Here is a 23,426-nt window from a genome sequence, read left to right as displayed (position 1 = left end):
TGCAGGACGGAGCGCAGATACGGTTAGTCCTTCAGAGCCACGTCGGACTACACTGAGGTTTGTCCCTGAGGCGGGGGGAAGCTGACTCATCCAGCATAATGCCCTCTCTTTAATAGATCCCCTAATAGATTTTCAAACAAAACCAATTCTAAAGGGAATCTGTTCACTTTGAAGCCACTTCATAAGACTCATTTGCATCGAGTCATCACATTTTGATGTTGTGTGTGTGAATGCGTGCACAGTTTGTGTGGTCAAAGGGACGTTTACTGAAATTCTAAACTTCTCTGAACCGGCGCGTTGTGCAGGAGGGTGGCAAGGCAGCATTTTGCAACCTAATAATTCATTTAAGGGGATGACATTCAGCAAACAATTTTAGACTACTCGGCTCCTCCTGCTTTAGCTCAACCTTTCATTTGGCGATCTGATCAGGAAGCCTCCTTGTGGAGGAGTCTTGGGGACATCCAACTGGTTGGAAATCGCGGGTTGATCAGAAGGATGGAGTTAACGTCCCATCTGGCCCAAGAACGTGTGGGATTCCCTTGAACGAGTTGAAGGATGTGGCTGGATCTCTGGGCAGGTGGGCTACTTTGCCCACAAAGACTTTCCCGTGTGACTTCCTGTGTGTCAGCATGTTACTGTGTGTTACACTAAAGTGAACTTACACAAGTTTGTACCAGTGTTGTAAATGTCTGCGGGATGTGTCTGTTGTTACCTGCTGGTCTATCCCCACTGCATCCAGTCCATGGTACATGATGTTGACCCAGCCGTCTTTAGAGGCCAGCACAAACAGGGACATCAGAGCCTGGAGGAGGCACACACACGCGCACACACACACACACACACACACAACTCTACTTAGTTCTTAACTGGTTAATGCTTCTGATTATTTTACGTGTGCTAAAGTTCTTATCATGAAAATACAACTGAAGACGAAACAACATAGTAACACTTCCCAAACACAAATATTACTGTGTGCCAGTAAACTACTGAAAAATAAATTATCTGAGCATTTATTTACAGCATCACTCTTATATTTGTGTTTACTTGTTGATTCATTATTTTAGCAATGCAGTCCAAACAAGATTCTGAACTTTAAACCCTTCCTGTGTGCCAGAGGACTTAAACCGTCTGACCTTTCAAACGCGCAACCAATGAGATAGAATGTAAACGTCACACTCAAAGCTTCTATCTCGTTGGTTGAGCTTTTGAAATGTCAGCAGCAACAAGGTCAAAGTTAAAGTGATTTGAACCCTGAGCGCAGCGGAGTGGTGGGCACCGCTACCTTGGGTGCTGCGGCTACATTGGGTTCCTTCCGCTACATTGGGTTCCTTCCGCTCCCTTGGGCGCTGCCGCTACCTTGGGTTCCTTCCGCTACATTGGGTTCCTTCCGTTACCTTGGGTTCCTTCCGCTACATTGGGTTCCTTCTGCTACATTGGGTGCTGCCGTTACCTTGGGCGCTGCCGTTACATTGGGCGCTGCCGCTACCTTGGGCGCTGCCGCTACATTGGGTGCTGCCGCTACCTTGGGCGCTGCCTCTACATTGGGCGATGCCGCTACATTGGGGGCGATGCCGCTACGTTGGGTGCCACGCTACGTTGGGTGCCGTGTTACGTTGGGTGCTGCTGCTACATTGGGTGCTGCCGCTACCTTGGGCGCTGCCGCTACCTTGGGCGCTGCCGCTACCTTGGGCGCTGCCGCTACCTTGGGCGCTGCTGCTACCTTGGGCGCTGCCGCTACCTTGGGCGCTGCCGCTACCTTGGGTGCTGCCGCTACATTGGGTGCTGCCGCTACATTGGGTGCTGCCGCTACATTGGGTGCTGCCGCTACATTTCGCGCTGCCGCTACCTTGGGCGCTGCCGCTACCTTGGCTTGGATGCTGCCGCTACCTTGGGTCCTGCCGCTACATTGGGTGCTGCCGCTACATTGGGTGCTGCCGCTACATTGGGTGCTGCCGCTACATTGGGCTCTGCCGCTACATTGGGTGCTGCCGCTACATTGGGTGCTGCCGCTACATTGGGCGCTACTGCCTCTTCCATAGGAAATGAATGGAACGATCGGCGCAAAACTTTTTTTACCGCGTATCACATGTAGGGGCCTTTTTAGAGTGTGCTGATCATTACTATCATCTTTATGAGCGCTATTGTTTGTGTTGACATCCGGAGTTCATGTTCAAAACAAGTCATACCGGGCGTCAGGGATCTGGTCTTTTCTTTCTCGTACCTGTCCAAGGTTGTCAAAGTTGTATTTGTGGTGAACCCATCGATAGTTGGCAGCCAGGCAGTCGGATTTGTTAGTGATGTTCTTCACATTGAAACCCACACAGTAGTAAAACTTCCCTTTGAAGAGCTGTGAACACACACAGAGAGAAGGAAATGAGAGACAAAGGAGCACAAAGACACATTTTGATGAAGCCATGACAACACTTCTTCTTCTTCTACCCACTTCTTTCACGCAGCTTTTGAAGTAATTGATAATTAGCGTCTGTAACTGGCACGTGGATGAAGCCTAAGTGACGTCTGCAATTGCACTTGATATCACTTGGTGTGGTTTTCCTCCTGAGGGAAGATGTTTTTAATCCGTAATCATATTGAACACATCAAAGAGGGGAGCGAGTAAAATAATGCATCGTGGCAGACGCAGAAAGAATAATAACGTGTGAGTGATGTGGGGAAGAACGGGACGGGACTGACAACGAGATGACTGATGAAAGAGAAAACTGGAAACACCAAGTCAGCCGCACGTTTGCAAAACTTGTGAACCTGCCTGAAAATACGATTAAAACTATAATACTAACAATATAACCTGTTATGCTTTACACATATCAGCAACAGTACAGTGGATTTGACGTATTGAGGGAGGATTTAAATTGTTTTGTTGCTTTGTTTTTGTATAACATATTAATTCATATACGCTGATGTTTACCTGAACACCAAGAATACCGAAGATGATAAAGAAGGCGCAGCAGATGAGGACGATGTTGCCGATGGGCTTGAGGGACGTGATGAGGGTCTCGACGACCAGCTTCAGCCCTGGAGCTCTGCTGATCACCCTGGAGGGCCGAGGGAGAGATACAGGGACATAGTGAGGGGGAGGGAGATCAGGGGATAGAGAGAATGAAAGATAAAGAGAGGGACTAGTCCTTGTATTTAAAGGGAAATTCCCGTGTAAAATCATCCCATGGTCTTTTTTGGCAAATACACTCATCAAATAAGCCACTGAGACAGTTTTTTTCCCCGTGTAACAACTATTTACGGAGAAATACGGTAGAGTCGCTAACTGCCGGACGTGGCTAACAGTGATTAGCTAGGGGCAGCACGGTGAAGGCATTAAACTTCTTTTTTAACCACTAATACTGCTCAAAATAACAGCAAACCTCTGCAGCAGCATGAGAAGACAAAGCACCAATGGGCTCCTTCCTTTGGGATTGACTTTGGTAATCCACTTGGATGGATCATACTATGGGAGGAGCTGGTACCTGGGCCAGTAGGTAAGTCTTTAAAACACTCTTTTAATAAACTCCAGGTTCACTAACTACGTTGTTGGTGCTTCGGTTTATGTGTAGGGACTCTTCTCATGCTGCTTACGCTGATTGGATCTTGCGCTGCCATGCCGCCTGAAAAGTTTGATATTTTCAACTTTGTTTGCGTCGATTCAGAAGCTCCAGACGCTCCAGACGCTAGATGCTCCATTCCCCCTGCCGCCGCCGCCGCCTGAATCTCGTGTGTCGTGTGACATTGATTTTCAGAGCGTTTGGTGTGAACGCTTCTTTAGAGGACTCACTCTAAGCTTGTGTGTGGAATGTGGGCCTCGAGGATCTATCCACTTGAATGGACTTTACTATGAGAGGAGCTGGTACCTGGGCCAGTAGGTAAGTCTTTAAAACACTCTTTTATTAAACTCCGGGTTCACTAACTACGTTGTTGGTGCTTTGTTGTGTGTGTAGGGACTCTTCTCATGCTGCTGCAGAGGTTTGGTGTTATTTTGAGCAGTATTAGTGGTTAAAAAAGACCTTTGAATGCCTTCACCATGCTGCTCAGTGTTAGCCACATTACATTACATTAATTACTGTCCGCGACTGTCCAGGATATCTCCGATATTAATGAGTGTATTTAGGGAGGCAGTAGCTCAGTCCATAGGTCCCTTTGTGGACCATGAATGGAGCGTGGACTGGTGGCTGGAGAGGTGCCAGTTCATCGGTGCTGTTGAGCAAGGCACCAAACCCCCAACTGCTCTGGGCGCTGACCATTGGCAGCCCCCTCGCTCTGACATCTCTCCATTAATTGCATGTATGTAGGTCCTGTTTGTGCATGTGTGTATTTCGGGCCTGTGTGTGTGTGCTGAGGACACTTCCTAGTGCTTGGAGGGACAGATGGTGTATAAATGTGTGTGTGAATGGGTGAATGTGAAGTAGTGTAAAAGCGACGTGAGTGGTCAGAGAACTAGAAAAGGTGCTATATCCGTACAATTCCATTTACCATCCATTTACCAAGGTGCATTTCAGGTAACGACAGTACAGACAGAACTCATTCACACCCAGGATGACCTTAGTTGAATGTAATTTGTGCTCTCTGAACCTTCTCCTCTACCTCAGCTTCTTTCTTAACTGCTCTGTCAGGTAAAGTTAGGCGCTAAATGGTTAAAAACACATGAAAAACACTTAAAGCGGTGGTTCCAAACCTGTGAACACACACCCAGATAAATCCAAACTGTCATGGGAAGATTAATGAGTCAGGAAAACAGAAAGAGAATTGGTTTTTACCTTTTCATCATCACCATTTTCGGATCTTTGCTTTTCATTGTGTAGTATTGTGTATTAATGGACTGGAATTTAACCTCTTAGTTATCGTTGAGGTCACATGTTTGTTTGATTTTCAAATAAAACAATGTGAGAGTGGACATTGACTCCTCCCACATCTCATGAACATCCTGTATGTCAGGACACTGGGTTTATTTTTAGGGGTGGAAAGCTGACATTCACCCTTTGAATGGTATAAATACTATAAAATTTATTCCCTTACAAAATGCATTGTATCCAAAACAGCATAAACATTTTTTTTTACCCATTTGTTCACAGTCTCTCGAATGCCTGTATGCACTTCAGTATAGTTTGACATTTTGAGAAATGTGCTTATTTGGTCAATGGTAAATGATCTTGTACTTATATATAGCACCTTCCTAGTCTTCTGACTACTCAAGGCGCTTTCACACTACTTGTCACATTCACCCGTTCACACAGACAGTCACCCTGATGGCAGTGGACATCTACAGACCATCTAATCTAACCATTCACACCACATTCACACACCCATGCGCAGCACGGGGAGCAAGTCAGGGTCCAGTGTCTTGCCCAAGGACACTTCGACATGTGGACCGGGGGAGCTGGGGATTGAACTGCCAATCTCTCGAATGGAGGACGAACCACTCTTCCAATAAGCCACAGCCGCCCTAAGTATAAAGCTACTGTGAGTAGCTGATTAGCTTAGCACAAAGACTGTAAACAGTGGGAAAGAGACATCCCGACTCTCTTTCGCGGTAACTAAATCTGCCTACCAGCACCCCTGAATCTCACTAGTTTACATGGTTTAATCCGTATAATAGCCAGAATGTAAAAATTTGAAATTCATGGGGGGTTGTGCTGGACTATTTCTTGGCTGGGACCAGTAACTGAAGTCTCAACTGGTTGCCTGGCAACTGCTTTGAGAGCAAGTGCTGTTGGGCAGATTTTAATACTTTTCAACAGAGTCAGGCTAGCTGTTGGCTGTCTTTATGCTAAGCTAAGCTAACTGTTTGCTGTCTTTCTGCTAAGCTAAGCTAACTGTATGCTGTCTTTCTGCTAAGCTAACTGTATGCTGTCTTTCTGCTGAGCTAAGCTAACTGTTGGCTGTCTTTCTGCTAAGGTAAGCTAACTGTATGCTGTCTTTCTGCTAAGTTAAGCTAACTGTTGGCTGTCTTTCTGCTAAGCTAACTGTATGCTGTCTTTCTGCTGAGCTAAGCTAACTGTTGGCTGTCTTTCTGCTAAGGTAAGCTAACTGCATGCTGCTTTAACAGACATACATAAGGAGTGGCGTCGATCTTCTATACTAAATCTAAAGTGAAGAAACGTATTACCCAAACTGTTTCCTGACCTGAGGGGGCGGAGCGTCCTGAGCAACCTGAGAACGCGGAGAACTCCCAGGATCTTGGCACCGCCCGCCATCGACACCACGATGTCGATCAGAGACACGAATACGAGGAAGCCATCCAGAATGTTCCAGCTGCTCCTCAGGTAGGCTTTCTCCCCCAGGTACAGACCCATGGACACCACCTGGAGAGATGAGAATCACACACAGATAATGCAACAGTGGTCATACACACATACGAGCACACACACACACACACACACACATTCAAATTTCGTATTTCCCTTCTCAAACAGTACACTTCACTTCATGTCAGCTGCTTTCTGGAGGAGAGGAGACAAGAATGAAAGTAAAAAACATGGAAAGGTTGAGAGGTGTGCGATTGATGGCGAGAGGTGTTCAATGCAGTACGAGGAAGAGAATAATCTAGACAACAAAGGTTTGTGGAAACAGACAGGCATCTATCATTGGGAGGAATGAGAGGTGGGAGGTGGGGGCAGAGGAGAAAGGAAGAAGAGGCTCAAAGAGGAGAAAAGGAGTCTGTGAGTAAGGCAGAGTGAGGCAAATGTGGGATAAGTGATGATGGCGCGTTCGTCTGGTCGGGGTTGCGGCACACGCACAATGATGGCACAATGCTACAAATAAACCACTGAGAAGTATCAAATAGGTAACACCTGCAGGCTTGAAGGGAGGCTCTGAACACTCTGCACCCGCTCCTCCATGAGCTGCAGTCATCTTGGATCCAGACGTTTTACAATAGATTGCAACGCTGACCCAGATTTGTCATAGGGAATGTGTCAAACCGAATGAAAAAACATCCATTGAGACTTCTGAAACTACTCCAGCAACCTCATCCACTTCTTGTCATGCTCGCTCCGTACAGTACACTCAGTCAGCTGCCACCCCCTGTGCAGCGAATCCTCCTGCAGGAGTGGTTTCAGAAGTTTCTGTAGACATTTGACGCCGCTGGTCACCGATGAATCCACTGTAACTGCTGTGAATCCAAGCTGACTACGAATGATGTCCTCAGAAGCAAACTACAAACTTTTCAGAGCGGCCTGTCGAGCCTCACGCAGCAAATGTTTGATATCTGTAAGATTTTCATCCAGTTAATTGTCTGTTAAGTTCCTAAATATCAAAGAGTGAGTTAAAACAATGGTGATTGATCATATGACCCACTACTACCCCACTTGGGGCGGCAGTAGCTCAGTCCATAGGTGACTTGGCTGGGAACCGTAGGGTCCCTGGTTCAAGTCCCTGTGTGGACCACGTATGGAGCGTGGACTGGTGGCTGGAGAGGTGTCAGTTCACCCCCAACTGCTCAGGGCGCCGGTCATTGGCAGCCCCCTCGCTCTAACATCTCTCCTTAATTGCATGTATATAGGTCCTGTCTGTGCATGTGTGTGTATTTCGGGCCTGTGTGTGTGTAACATGATTAATAATAAGAGTGCGGGATAAATAAAGTAGTAATTCTCTTCTTCTAATGAGAGCACTTGTGTTCACTGCTTTGCAGAGAAATACGATCTGCGTGTCTGTGGAGACTTTCCCACACTAAACTCAAATGTGCTTCACAGTTAGTGGCGCTTTTTACGTCGTTCCCCGTTCTCTCTTCGGACCTCCTGTCAGGGTGGAGCATGTGAAGGCATCTGAATGCCAAACAAGCTTGTTGGTTAACATTCAGTTGGTTGTGTTGCATGTTTTCCCCTCTCTCTCACCCTTTTTGTCTTGTCTTTCTCCAGCTGTGTTATCCAACAACAGCAATAGCTCCAAAAATACCTACTTCTAGTTATTAGATAGCTGACAAACCTGTCAGCACTCAAATGTGAGCAAGAGAGCTCTTCAGTGTGCATGGACTTTGTTCTTACCTAAGAATGCAGCATTTACGTAGAGGAGCTAAACCTTGTGGAGGTATTCTCATGAGGCTTCAGGCAAAAGTCTGTTATCATGTGCTGGTAACCATCAACAACATATGCCACCTCTGTGCCATCTGTGCATTTGGCGTTCTGATTCCAGCAACAAGGCTGCTTGAAATCAAGCTAAGGACTCTTTAACTAGGCCTTTCTGTTGCTTTATCTGCTGTCTAAGGTTTACATGTCTGCTCTGTTGTGCTGCTTCTGATTTAGGACGGTTTTACTCAGATTTGTAAACCAGCTAGAGTTAAGGATACCTTGATTTGACTGTAACTCAGACTAGAGCTAAGTTCAGATTTACTTCTTACTTGCTGGTAAATTGACTATCTTAAAACAGTATTGGAGATTCAATTCAATTACATTTTATTTAAAGTGACAAATCATAACAGACGTTATCTCAGGACACTTTACAGAGTAGGTAAAGACCACACCCTATCACTTATTTATGATTTACACAGACCCAACAATTCCCCCGTAGAGTACGGTGGAGACGAAAACCTTCACTATAACAGACAGGAACGTCAGACAGACCCAGCTCTGTGGAGGACGGACATCTGTCTGCACCGGAGAGAGGAAGAGAAGGAGAGAGAGAGAGAGAAAAGACGGACAGATGGACAGAGAGACAGACACACTTCCAGAGATGCAAGCAACCAAAGCGTAACAGTAACTATAATAATATCTATAGTAATGTGAATATGACTTATTAATACAGCAGAATAGTAGAAACAAGCACAGCTAAGGTTATAGATTATAACAATGATCATAATTATGGTGGCAAACATGATCAATGATGAGTAGGGGCGACATTTTGTGGTAATCTCAGCTGGTAAAAGTTACTTTCTCCTGCTCAGTGACTCTTTGTGAGCTAACAGCTGCAGGTTTACTCACATAATAACTTGCTCTTCTTGTCTGAACCCTAATTGCTGAATGCACTTATTGGAAGTCGCGTTGGACAGAAGCATCAGCTAAATGAAATGTAATGTAATGTCACCTCTATTTCAGAGGTGGGCAACACTGTCCTGCATGTTTTAGGTTTCTCTCTGCTCCAACACACCTGAGTCTGATGCTCTACTCGTTATCAAGCAGCTGAAGCTCGTCACAGATTGATCATTGTAAGACTCAGGTGTGTCAGACTCAGGTGTGTTAGGGTAGGGAGAAACCTAAAACATGCAGGACGGTGGCTCTCCAGGACCGGAATCGCCCACCCCTGCTCTATTTGAACAAACCACACGACTCACCGCGGTAACTCAAAGAGAGTGACGGCAACAGATACTGCCGTGAACCGTGTTGTCAGGTGGATGAAACACACAGACAGTCAGATAAAGGGAGAGAAGGATGAAGAACGAGACTCATGCATGAGAAAACTAAAACGAGTCTTCAGTTTGCAGAATTGCACACAGCTCTGTTAAGGTACAGATGATCTTCCTGCAACATAGTCCAAAACTCTCACTGTGAGAAAGCATTTCATCCGTCCTGGCTGGTAATATCTGAACACCAGAGTCACTGTCACATCCTATACGGCAGGTCTTTTGTCATGTTTTGACAGGCTGGCTGCGTAGCGAGTTAAAACACGTCTGCTCCGTTATTAATAGCAGCCTGCTACACTGAAGCCCCTCGGAGACTGTGGGAACGCTGCGGGGCCTCCATTAAGCAGATCAAATATGGCCGTGATAAAACATGATGCATGGGAAATCTATAGCCGGTCGATGCCAGCGCTATCATCAAAGCGCGCTCTTCTCACTCAGCCAGCTGCACTTTGGTTGACAGGGCAAGCACGTCACATTAAATTCAAACTTAAATCACATTCAAACTCCATTTGCAATATCACCGTGCAGATAATATGGCAATTATTGTACTTCACGCTCAAGTGTTTCGGAGACCCAGGGAACAGAGAGCTTAGATCTCCGATCCCAGCTGACATCGGGCGTGAGGCGGGGTCCACCCTGGACAGGACGCCAGTCTATCACAGCACACATAGAAACAAACAGAGACAGACTAATTTGATCAATAGTGAATATTAATATGAGCCTAGGCTCTATTGGTCAAACTATGCTGGAATGCTTCTGATATGAAGAACATCTCATCTCATCTTCAGCCTCTTATCCGGGGTCGGGTCTCGTGGGGGAAGCAGCTTTAGCAGGGGACCCCAAACTTCCCTTTCCCGGGCCACATTAACCAGCTCTAACTGGGGGATCCTGAGGCGTTCCCAGGCCAGTGTGGAGATCTAATCTCTCCACCTGGTCCTGGGTCTTCCCCGAGGCCTCCTCCCAGCTGGACGTGCCTGGAACACCTCCCTAGGGAGGCGCCCAGGGTTCATCCTTACCAGATGATCCTGAACCACCTCAACTGTCTCGGCATGCTGAATTTAGGCCACTAATTGGTCAAACTACTTTGGATAGGTGAGGAACTAACTGTTTGTGTTAGATGAGTCCTTGATTCAGTTATAATTAACATTTAAACTTGATTTACTCATAACATTAAGCGTTATTACTTCACCAACTTGCTCATTAAATTATAATCAGAGGACATTTGCTGATAGTGCACATCTTTCCTCCTGTAACTCATATCATCACCCAAGCAGCTCCAGTGGAGTCGTTTAAATGTAAAAATTTAGTGCGCATAAGTCAAAGCAGTGTACTTTCTCAATCCATCCTGTAGACCGCTGACATAAGACCACTGCTCTTGATGGAAGCGTTCTGACCGGACAACACAAGCTGTGAAGCTTTCGGAGGCACTTTAGTAAATAACCTTAATTTCTCAAATCCTAGGAATAGACGTGGAGAGATAATGATACTTAAAACTAAGATGCTGAATTCCAGTTTGCCTGTGTCTCTTTCAGCTTGTGTCACTAAGCTCCTCCGCAAGTGTTACGAGGCAGTATTTAAAGAAAAAGCACGTCATTTTGACGGAAACATCATTTTCTGCAGACGTCCCAGCTTCACACATTCAAAGCTGTTACAGTATTTGCAAGTTCTGTCTCAAACTGTTTGCTCTTTCATGACAGTCCTAGTGTTGGATGACTAGTGCCGAGGTAGGACCAACTGAGAAGGGGAAACGTAGCGCTGACAGTGTCTCTATCGCAGTATGTTTTATATTGTAATTAGGCGTGATGACAGTGTAAGCACAGAAAGCAGTGACAACAACAGAGTGGCTGCTTAAGTGCTTGTATGAAACTCACTCTGTCAGCTTAGGATACAACAGCCTGATCAGTGTTAGCAGGCAAAAGACAGTGTGACAAGAACAAGTCAACCATGGACAAGCATGTTTGAGTTTATTGTGTGTGTGTGTTTGGATGTGTGTGTATCAGAGACAGGCAGAGGAAGGGGTAAATAGAAAGCCAGATCTACACTTCCCTCCTTGTTCCTAATTAGAGTCTAATGTTCAAGGTCAAACTCACTGTGTGCAGGTAACACTGTTTACACTGATCACTACCGCTCATGTACAAGTGCATGCATGAATGTGTGTGTGTGTGTGTGTGTGTGTGTGTGTGTGTGTGTGTGTGTGTGTGTGTGTGTGTGTGTGTGTGTGTGTGTGTGTGTTTGGACAGGGGATGAGAACAGTGATGAAGTGCGTCTCGGAGAGGAAACTCTGTTTAATTAGTGCTCCTCGGAGAGAGATCAGACGGACCAGCCTGCAATAACAGCATAGGCCCAACCAACAGCGAAGGAGAGAGGGAGGATGGGAGATGGGAGGAGGGTGAGAGACAGTGAGAACAAAAGCATGTGGTACTGCTCCTATATTGAGAAAGATATAGAAAACAAAAAGCACTGCAGGAGATCATTACCTCAATTGTCGATTAATTAATCAGACACTGTGCCCTTACTGTTTTTTCCCACTTGGAAATGTTCCCAAAGACACTGAAGGTGACATGAATGTGTGCAGGTTCTAGCTAATGATTTACCATTTACATAGTGTGACAATGAATATGTTGAAAGGTATAATAAAAGCTATTTATGAACTAATAACTAAGTAAGTAAGACCCCGCCCTCTTCCTGGAAGTCCTCTTTCCTTCTTATTTTGCTGTGTGCCGGGCATTTGTGGGTGTCAGCGAAGAGCCTTTGGGTCCCGCGTTGGTGTTTAACCCCCAGTCAATAATAGCGCACAGTGTGAGCAGCCCGCGGTTATCAAACCACAGCTTTGTCATGCCCCTCCTCCTCGGCGTCTCATACCAACACAGAGGGAACAAGGCAGTGTGTCTCTTTTAACAACACACACAAGCACACATACAGGATGAAGCTATGCATCCACTCCCAATTGACAGTGCAGCACCTTGCAGCAGAGTTTTGAAGCGGTGTGTGTGTGTGTGAGTGTTTATTTGTGCTTTGAACGTACTTTACTCTCTCTCTCACATAAAATAAATACAGAAAGCCACGTCCAAACAGTCCCCATTAGATCCTAAGTGCAAAGGGAAAGAGATCCAAAAGCATAGACTGCTTCAGTTTTACGTTTTAAGTACAAGCCCTGATTTGAAAACCTCAGAGACCTCAGTTGTGCTGGCAAGCTGTTCCAGGTACAGTTAATGTTATACTAGGACAGCAGCGCTGTGATTACGTATGATCAGGACTACACAGTCTCAAAGTCTTGTTGGGGTGTGTCCCACTGTAGTTCATCCATTGGGTTCGGTGTGTGGGTTAAGACTTTTTCGTAGAGTTTGAGCTTGGTCAGAAACCTTTATGATGTTGTATAGTAGGTGAGATTGGCCTGTACAAACAAACTATTAAATAAATATGTTGCTCTCTAAATGAAGTCTCTTGATAAAGTTAATATCTTTGTTGTGGTGAGAAAGAAGAAGAAGAAGAATCCCCCTAGGATTATCAAAGTATTTCTGATTCTGATTCTGAAAAAATAAATGCTGTCACGAGTATATTAAGACAAACGAGTGTGTGGCATGTACACTACAATACTACAGCAGTGATGCAGCGCATACACACACAAGTGGTCCCCTGATTTTGTGACAGTCACACCTTTGAGTGGAGGTTAGAGCCACGGCACAGCAACTGATAAACTATCTGAGATAAGCAAATGAGCTGCAGGAGAGTACTGAGACCGCATTTGAGTGTGCAAATGAAGCAGGGCGCAGATAACAATGGAGCTCGACTGATTAAATCACAAATGGCGGGGCGAGAGATCCGAGAGAACAGTAAAGAGACGGATACAGAACGGAATATGAAATGAATCAAATGAGCGGCACAAAGGAGATAAAGCAAGTGAAAGTATGAGCGAGAAGACTGATCGGAGGATTGGGAGTAAATAAAGATTCAAAGGGGGAGATGGAGAAACAGAAGAGAGAAGTTCAACCAGGGGCCGGATGCATATAATGTGCACATGTGAACTCTGCACCACCACAGTGCAGAGATGATCTGCATACCATTGTGCTACACATGTCTTCATTATCCTCGGTCATAAATAAATCACCATAAGGTTTCTACCAACGCAGAATACGCCTGGAGACAGAAGGCCCTTAATAATGGATGATGCCCTGTCTTCTGGACAGCAGATTAGTGGATTAAAATGTGGATGTGTGTGTGTGTGTGTGTGTGTCAGTGTGTGTGTGTGTGTGTGTGTGTGTGTGTGTGCGTGTGTGTGTTTATCGACGGAAAGTGGTGGAGTGGCTAAAGGCCAGTTGAAGAGCGATGGCCTTCTAATTAACTTCATTATCCAGCTGCCCATCGCTAATGGGACATGTGCAACTGATTAGACCTCAAGTTGCAGAGTTGAAAGGAGGAGAAAGAGAAAAGAGGAAGGAAGAATGAGGATGGGCGGGTGAGAGAGGATGGGAGGAGAGGGGTGGAGATGAGAGGGAGAGAGAGCAGATGTCAGGGATGAGAGGGAGATGAGCTACAAGGTCAAGGCAGGAGGGGAAAGAGGAAAATGACCACGGTGGAGGATGACGATGTGATGAGAAGCGCAGTAAGAAGACATCATTCATCATTCATTCATCTTCAACCGCTTGTCCCTGTCGTGGTCGCGGGGGTGCTGGAGCCGATCCCTGCTGACATCGGCTATGAGGCGGGGTCCACCCTCGACAGGACGCCAGTTTGTCGCAGGAGACAAACGTAGAGACAAACAGAGACAGACAACCATTCACACCTACGGGCAATTTAGAGTCATCAATGAACCGAACACCTGCACGTCTTTGGACTGTGGGAGGAAACCGGAGAACCCGGAGAAAACCCACGCAGACACGGGGGGAACATGCAAACTCCACACAGAAGGGCCCCAGCCGGGATTCGAACCAGGAACCCTCTTGCTCCGAGGCGACAGTGCTGCCGAAGACAGAGGTAAGTGAATCAAATTGAATAGAGCGACGGAAGAAAGGACGTTTTACCTTGACGGTCATCTCCGTCACAAAGATGGCGGTGAAGATGTAGTTGGAAATAGTGAGGAACAGCCTTTCCTGTAACAAAAGGAGAGAGGAGAAATACTGAGAGAAGTCAAAGGGGAAGGGTTTAAAGGATAGAGGAGAGAGAAGCAGAAGAATTAAAGGAGACGGACAGAAGCGGCGGATGCAAACGTTACACTTGCAGATGACTGCACTTTACTCAGAAGCTCTGAAACAGGACGGAGACTTCATTTTTCAGCGTTTTGCTGTCAAGACTCGCTCTGTCAGTATCCTCCTCTCTTCCTTTTGTGTGAGTTTGTCTCCCTCTGTCTGTGTTTCCCTGTATGTTTGTGTCCCTCTCGTTTCCTGTCGTCCAGCCTGTTACGCTGATCACCTGGTCTAGTACTTATACCCTGAGCGGACTGGCATGCAGCGCCGGACCGTTGTATTCCTTAACTGGTTAAACTATTCCCCCCCGATTGGCGAACATGGACTACACATGTTACAGCGCGAGTAAAGATCATCACAAACGCTACAGTTCGCGTGTATATAACTTCATGCTAGCAAGATACAAAGTACATCACGGTTGATGTAATGTGACAGTTTGTTGTTTAGTGTTCTATCTTCTATCGTCTTTCCCACTCGACCGCATCCTCGTCGTTCCCCACTCACAAGAGGAGATTGGATCGCAAACATTAACCATGTGTAATAGTTGCGATTTGAAAATGGGTGCAGCGGGGACGGACCTCCGAGCAGACAGGGGGACATAAAACAATCTTTACGTACCTCAAACGAATGTAATGTCCAGGACTACGTATACGCAAAGTTAGGTATGAGATCAATATTTTAAATCACCTATGGGCTCTGAGGGTTTACGTGTTATATGAGAAGAGTCTCAGCACAGATACTGTATGCATCCCGTCAGAGTACAACACCTTCCATTGCTTATGAGTAAACGCGGCATTACGTGGTTGATTGTTTGATGATGAGGGACGTGGTGAAACACGGCTCTTACCAGACTGCCTTGCAGGATCCTCGGCCTCTCCAGAGCCACTGTGATGCAGTTGAGAAAGATGAATGCCAGGACCACGTAGTCAAAGAGCTTATGGGCGATAATGGACTGGCAGAGCAGTCTGAACCTGACGGGAGAGGAGCAGAGGGGGGTAGAGGGAAGAGAAAGATCAAACCAGCTGGAAACCTTTCCATTCTCCTTTGGGGAAACTTAAAGCAAGTCTTACCTTTCTTGCATGTGTCAGTTCGAGCACTCTTCCCTCCAAAGTCTCACCCTCTTTCCCCTGCCTGATCTCTGACACTCCCCCCTCCCCTGACACGTGCGTTGAAAGAGAAATGCTGCGTTCGAGTGCCATGGGTAGTCCGAGGATTCGGACCTCCAACTAGGCAAAGTGCGCTGGAATACCTCAAAGTCAAAGTGGAACCTCTTACTATCCGAGGGCGATCGAGCTACTCCAAATTCGCTAGTAGGTGATTGCACTTTGACAGGTATTCCAGTGCACTTTGCCTCGTTGGATGTCCAAACTTCGGACTTCCTATGGCACTGGAACGCAGCATGAGCAGCGCAATTGAAGCGGAGTGACGGGTGACAGGCAGGAAGCTCTGCAAATCATTTTATTCAGACCAAATAAAATGATTGGTCAGATTTTTATCATAAATATATGAGAATTGAACATTTTTGAGTTGACCTGGTGGATTTCTTTAACATTTTAGTGTGTAGCCATACGCGTGTTAGGAGCATTTTAAGATTACAAGAGAAAAGTGTAAAATTGCCAGAAAGTTTAGAATTTCTTAGATAGATCTCCCAAAACACATCCTCTAATGGGTGAAAGGAAACATTGTTTACTGTTGACATCTGATATTTTGCAGGGATACGTGTGTTAAAAGCCGAGCATGATGAGTCGAGAGCACATGACGGACAATTCAACTCCGTTGTGCTGAACAGACGTTTTAAGCTTCGTCTCCAGTAGAAGTCAACACCCTTACGAATGAGAAGATAGAACTCTGTGGTTACACCGCATGTTTGTGGAGAACCTGGTGCTAAATCACTTGCAGACGACCTGATTCTGGGTCAGGGTTTCGTGCGTAGCAGAGCAGCTCCCTCGCTGCGATCTATTGAAAGTCATCCCTTGATCCAAGCTTTTGTCGGCCGTGGGCGCGGGCCCCACCGACACACCCCCTCCCTGCTGGACCTTGGTCCTACCAAGGGCGCAGGCCCGCTTAACCCTCCTGTTGTCCTCATTTTCTGTATACACCCCGTGTCCTCCGGGTCAAAGTGACCCGTCTTCACTAAAGCCCTAATATAAGCAGCTTAATTGAATCTAAACACCAAATTTCATCTTGCTTGAAGAAACAACTTGTCATTTACCACAAAATGTGTGAATAACTTGAGTTTTGAATGCATTTTTATTCCTCCTAATGACTCAGTTTAAACAATTGCAGACAATGTACAATACAAGATATGAAAAATAACATGACCCATTCAACTGATTGGCACATGTAGGGAAGTATGCAACTGTGCAGCCTTTGCAGATGTATTTCTTACACCTGCAGCACACAGTCTGTGTTTCACAGTCCTTCTTTTGAGGGCAGAACTCACATCTCTTCCTCTTACTTGCCCTAGCTGGGGAAGTGGCTGTGGTAGCTGGATCCTCAGGTTGATCAGGAGCTCCTGCACTCTGAATAGCTGCTGCTGAGGCTTCTGTGCGGGGGACATGCTTCCTTCTTTCAATGAGTGGAATTAAAAGTGCCTTTCCCAGCTGCTCCAGGAACACCCTTGTGTTCACTCTTGTTTGCTTATGAGACATCCAGGTCGGGTTGATCTCTCTCCAAATCACAAAGGCATTGTAGGAGGAAACATCAATGATGTTGTGGAAGATGACCAGGAGCCAGGGGGCAGTCATCCTTCTACAGCTGTATGTTCCAACCACCTTATCCAGGTTGTCCACACCTCCCTTGTTGCGGTTGTAGTCTAGGATGCTGACTGGCTTCCTGTCCTCACGATCGCTAACATCCCCGTCTGTGTGCAGTGTGCTCAGAAGAACTACATTCTTGTTTTTCTTTGGGAGGTAAGAAACTAGAGTGGTGGTGGGCGTGAAGTCAAACTTTTGATGAGAAAACCTCTCTCTCCTTTGACGCAAGCAGTGCAGGAGGGAGCTCAGGCTTGTTCTTTCGAACTGTACCAACCGTGGTGATCTTCTTCTTCAGGAGCTGCTGTCCGAGTTCATAAGATGTGAAGAAACTGTCACATGTCAGATTGTGACCCCTCAGTCCCTCTGTCACATCAAGCACAACTCGCATCCCCTGGTTCTTCTCTGGGCATCCACTGGTCGGCTTCCCGGTATAGACTTGCATTTTCCAAGCAGAGCTTGACTTGGCATCGCAAGCCACCCGAGACTTGATCCCATATTTTGCTGGCTTGCTTTTCTTCTATTGCTGGTGTGATAAACAGGTAGAACGTAGAGACAATGTCATGGGCATGAGAAACAGCATACCTTGTGGGTCCTGGGGTCATCTTTAGGACGTTTTGTTCTGCATGCCTGCCGTGTTGGTCACATGCTGCTGAGGACCATGTCATCCTGCCAAGTCTCTCTTTCAGCTTCAGGGTTTTCTTCTTCTTCTGAAGATGATTCCTCATGCTCTGGGTTGTATTCCTCCCCATCTTCTTCTTCTGATACATCCTACACACTCACGGCTCCAGCACAGACAGAGTTCAGGGCCCTGTCGTCTGCAGCACCTTTATAATCTCTGCAGTCTGCGATAACACCTGTGTGTTGTTTACGTCTGCTACTGTCTCGTTCACGTCTGCTACTCATTGATCTGAGACTGATCAAAGGCACAGCAGTCCGTGAGAAGACCCCATGATCTGTCTTGTTTACGTCTGCGACTGATTAAAACAACTCAAACATTGTAACATTCAGTGGTTTGTAAATAACTCTGTGACCTTGATTTCAACTCTTTGTGCCTCACGGGTCATTTTGACCCCAGGACGACCTTTGTACCTTTTTTTGTACAGCTGACATGGAAATGTGAATAAAAGCAACATTTCACTTTTTCTACTGTTGGTGCCGATTGAGGAAAAGTCATGAAATTTCAAGTTAAAAAAAAATCGTTTATGGGATTTTTATTTGGTTTTTAACACAGTGGTGGAGACAACAGGAGGGTTAAATGTGAAAGTCATATTCACTTTCCCCAAAAATGATCATTCGTAAATCCATAACTCACCCGCGTTGCCTTAGATTCTCGAAGAAGCATTGGTTTTACTCTCTTGCCTCCACGGTGAACCAAAACCGGAGAGAATTATTGGTTCTCAGTGGATTCACAAGTGGAAAATGACACATTATAGAGTTAGTAATTGGTGTAAAAATTATCATTTTAAGGGTGAACTACTGCAGCTATTTGTAGTCAAGAATGGACTGAAATTTAAGATGCAACACACTTTTGTTCTGTTCATTTTTGGACTTTCTTTCTAAACAATCTGAATGTTTTAAGGGGGAAATTATCCAAATGTGGAAAAACTCACCAGGCATTGAGACACTGTTTGCATCATGTGGTAAGAACCAGACGCAGGGCTATACCTGAATAGACTTTAATAACCCTACACACCTGCAGTGTTGTCAAATCGTCAGCTCCAGAGCCGGTAAAGGCAGTAAGCCCTGAGTGAAGCCCCCACACATCTCCTCTCATCTCATCTGCCAGCTTTAAAGGAAACAGAGTACATCTACTGTTGCACCTGCGCGCTCTCTGTGAGACAATCAATGTGCTAATCTGACTGCTTTTCCTGGCAAACCCTGCGTCTCCATCCATCGATTGAGAACTGGCAAACCCTGTCCTCTGCTATCGATCCTGACCAGTGGCATCACTGGCGTAAGCACTTATCACACCTGAGACGCAACGTGTGCTGTTGGCTCGTTTCTCCTTTTGTCTGCTTTAATCCTGCTCAGGGACACTCAGTAGAGCGTAGTTGCTCAAAGTGCCGCCCGCAAACAGCAGCCTTCAGAAATATATGTGCAGCCCCCGAATGCAGCATGATATGCACGCATTACATTTGAATCATGTGCATTTCACCATGTTTTCACTTTGAGTAGCTTACATTTAATAACGTGCTGCAAGGATGGCATGAGTAGGGAATGAGTAGGGAATGAGTCCTGACCCCAAGTGAAGGAGTTCAAGTACCTCGGGATCATGTTCACGAGTGAGGGGACGATGGAGCGGGAGTTTGGCCGGAGAATCGGAGCAGCGGGGGCGGAGCTGCAGTCGCTCTACCGCACCGTTGTGACGAAAAGAGAGCTGAGGAAGGCAAAGCTCTGGATCTACCGGTCCGTCTGCGTTCCTACCCTCACCTATGGTCATTAAAGCTGGGTCAGGACCCAAAGAACCAGGTTGAGGGGACAAGCGGCTGAAATGTGTTTCCTCAGGAGGGGGGCTGGAGTCTCCCTTAGAGAGAGGGTGAGAAGTTCAGCATCCGTGAGGAACTCGGAGTAGAGCCGCTGCTCCTTTGCGTTGAAAGGAGCCAGTTGAGGTGGTTCAGGATCCTCTGGTAAGGATGAACCCTGGGCGCCTCCCTAGGGAGGTGTTCCAGGCACGTCCAGCTGGGAGGAGGCCTCGGGGAAGACCCAGGACCAGGTGGAGAGACTAGATCTCCACACTGGCCTGGGAACGCCTCAGGATCCCCCAGTTAGAGCTGGTTAATGAGGCCCGGGAAAGGGAAGTTTCGTCATTAATGCTAGCGCTGTTAGCTAAACTTAATGACTTCTGTAGACAACTACATATCTTCCTGTGCAGCCCTCGATCATATGCTGGCTCCCTAATTTGGCACTCAGTCATCCAAACTCCGAGCACCCTTGTCAGAGCAAACACACACACACACACACACACACACGCACACACACACACACACATATGCTCACACACACATGCTCACATACAGTACACTGAAGCATTAACAAGGCATAGACGCTCCCACGCTCTCACATGCACATATGCAAAGTCATCCACAAACACATTACACAACACTTCCAGAGATTTAACCTATTGCTACCACACACACACACACACACACACACACACACACACATACACACACACAGCCCTTGCTTGACAGATGGCACCTGCCAGGATGCCAAAACACAGCCCTTGGGCCTGGCTTCCCTTAAGTGGCTATCAGCACGCAGGGAATAGGGTGAGTGAGTGAGTGAGTGAGTGAGTGAGTGAGTAGATGACTGAGGGATTTTTCTCTCATGTTGCTTTCAGGGGCCTTTTCAACCAGCAATACAATGAAGGCTGGGAGAAAGCACAATAACACAGACGAACACAGAGGAACACACACACACACACACACACACAACCTGAAGCCAGGAGTCAATAACATCGTCTAGAGACAAAAGGTTGGTTCGTAGGAAACACACAGCGACATCACTTTAACAAGCCGGTGGTGAAACCAGAAGACAGGCGTTTTCGGACAAATGGTTCGACTCTGCAGCTCGCTGTTCTTCCACATACACACACATCAGGACGGAGCCGGTAAGACTCTCTAGCATTTGCTTTCAGCGCCATCTGTCTTGCCTGTCGTCTCGTCTCTCCACCCTCTCTCTGCGCTTTAGTGCCGAGCAAACATTAACTGACACGTCCAGAGAGACGCTTCCCGTTTTGTTTTCTCACTGAGAGGTTTTTTTTTGGTTCGGATCGATCCAGTGTTTTAAATACAGGTCTGTAAAGTTTTAGACGCCGCCAGAGCTGAAGTCGCACACTCACTTGTTCTGAGGGGAGAACAGGTAGACGGACCAGGCCTCTCTGGACTCACACCAGTCTGGTTTGTACACTTCCATCATCTTCTGGACGCGGAAATAGAGATTCTGGAGGCGAGAGGAAAGAAAAGAGATTAAAGAAGAACAGAATGATGAGGGTGTGTTAAAATTTCAGATTAGCGAGCTAATGATCAAGTAACACATACGTACATATCATCACGTTTGTGTCGAGATCACGGTTTTCAGCGCGTTATTCTAATTATGTGACTTTGCTGCATGAATCACCACCTACAACATCCACAGTGTGTATAGATATTGTTTTCAGATGACTCTTTATTTCATCTCCATTCTGCCCATACAGTAAATGCTAATGATTAAATTAGCATTAGAATTGAATCCGGCACATTTGGAAACTTTGGAAAGTGTAATTCTGGGTTAAAATCCTCCCATGGTCTTTTTCGACACTTACATACATCAAATGAGCCGTCGAGACAGTTTTTTTTCTTGTAACTACTTCAAACGGAGAAATCCTGGAGAGTCGCTGGGGCGCCAGTAGCTCAGTCCACGCCGCTCCCTGTGTGGATCATGAATAGAGCGTGGACGTGAGCTACTGCCGCCCCAGCGACTCCCGATCTCCGTTAATAGTTCATACACAAAAAAAAACTGTCTCAACGGCTTATTTGATGTATGTAAGTGTCAAAAAAGACCATGGGAGGATTTGGTGCCTGGAGAGGTGCCAGTTCATCTCCTGGGTCCTGCCGAGTTGCTGTTGAGCAAGGCACTGAACCCCCAACTGCTCGGGGCGCCAATCCATTGGCAGTCCCCTCGCTCTGACATCTCTCCTTTAATTGCATGTATATAGGTCCTGTTTGTGCATGTGTGTGTATCTTCTTCTTCTTCTTCTTCCAACAGTCGCTAACAGCCGGATGTGGCTAACACTGATTAGCTCGGGGCAGTACGGTGAAGGCATTCAAACGTCTTTTTTAACCACTAATTCCTTCTAACCACTATGAGAGGAGCTGGTACCTGGGCCAGTAGGTACGTCTTTAAAACACTGTTTTAATAAACTCTGGGTTCACTAACTACATTGTTGGTGCTTTGTTTTATGTGTAGGGACTCTTCTCATGCTGCTGCAGAGGTTTGCTGATATTTTCAGCAGTATTAGTGGTTAAAAAAGACCTTTGAATGCCTTCACTGTACCTCCCCGAGCTAATCACTGTTAGCCACATCCAATTGCCGTTTGTTAGCGACCGTTAGCGACTCTTCTGGATGTCTCCGTTTATAGTTTATACACACAAAAGAACTGTCTCGACGGCTTATTTGATGTGTGCAAGTGTCAAAAAAGACCATGGGATGATTTTACCCCAGAATGACACTTTAATATTGTGACTGCAAAGTCACTGTAGAGGTTACTGCTGCTTAATTTGTGCACCGACACCCACAGTGATTATGTTTTATGATGATTTATGATTTGGTTCGATTTTTATTATGTCTGAGAACCAATAAATAATTCCCCATTCACCCACTCCGAGCAGCGTCCCCGAGTGGGGCCCTGTTGCTCCTCATTACGACCGGCTGTACAGAAAAAGCCTGAAGTAAATAACAACTTGAATCAGATATCAACAACATGACAGAGGTTGTCTTTTACCTTTAAGTTAGACCCTAGCCCTCTACCAAAGAGCCGACCCATGCTTTTGTATTTTCTCACATTGATTGCACTGATTGATAAACTGCAACTTGGTCGAAACGCAGCCGCAAACAAGAATTTTTCTTGAATCTTGAATCAAAGTGCTAAGAAAGAAAATGTAATACAGGTCTGTACGTATGGATATATTGTCTCGTATGAGGCTTATTTAACTCTCGCTATATGTGCTTCAACCTCACAGCTCATCAGCTATGAGTTAGTGAGCTCAGGGCCGAGACCTCCTCTTTCGAGCGCGGGCGCGGGCCATCGGTTAGCGTCCAGAAAGGCAGTGGTTCCCCACCTTTTTCTTAAGGGACCCATATTTTTACCATAGTAAAGAATTTTAACTAAAAAAACAGGAAAACACATGAAGAGCTCTTTTCTAAAACGAGATAAAAAATGAGTTTGAGCCACTTTGCTGTAAACAGAATATTTTCACTGCTTCATCAGTGTTTCTGCCAAATCTCTTTATTTCCTTGTTTAAAATGGTCTCAAGATGCAGTTCCTTTCCAAACCGCGACCAGCGCCAAACCTATTTTTAGCCTGAATGCGATACGTCCTCTCGACCAATCAGAATTCAGTGAGCGTTCGATGCGATCCAACATGGCGGCGCTCTGAAGCGGGAGAGTTTT

The 23,426-nt window shown here is 46.1% G+C and overlaps 1 protein-coding gene across 1 annotated transcript in view; it reads right to left on the bottom strand.

The window, feature by feature from the left end:
• The window catches only part of LOC310955259 (voltage-dependent T-type calcium channel subunit alpha-1I-like), a gene marked incomplete at its 3' end in the record, with an annotated part of 214,196 nt that overhangs the window by 55,511 nt on the left and 135,259 nt on the right, over positions 1-23,426 (bottom strand). Inside the window, exons 18-24 of the mRNA XM_083925060.1 lie at positions 21,118-21,218; positions 15,368-15,491; positions 14,359-14,427; positions 6,127-6,305; positions 2,924-3,050; positions 2,222-2,347; positions 713-802 (exon numbers count right to left, since the gene is read on the bottom strand). Coding sequence (XP_083781186.1) covers positions 713-802; positions 2,222-2,347; positions 2,924-3,050; positions 6,127-6,305; positions 14,359-14,427; positions 15,368-15,491; positions 21,118-21,218 — 816 coding nt within the window. The remainder of the gene's footprint in view (positions 1-712; positions 803-2,221; positions 2,348-2,923; positions 3,051-6,126; positions 6,306-14,358; positions 14,428-15,367; positions 15,492-21,117; positions 21,219-23,426) is intronic.

Source organism: Echiichthys vipera (assembly GCF_963691815.1).
Source record: "Echiichthys vipera genome assembly, chromosome: 2".
In the NCBI taxonomy this organism is placed as follows: domain Eukaryota; kingdom Metazoa; phylum Chordata; class Actinopteri; order Perciformes; family Trachinidae; genus Echiichthys; species Echiichthys vipera.
Note: the sequence above shows the minus strand (reverse complement) of the source record. Positions and strands in the feature narration are given on the sequence as shown.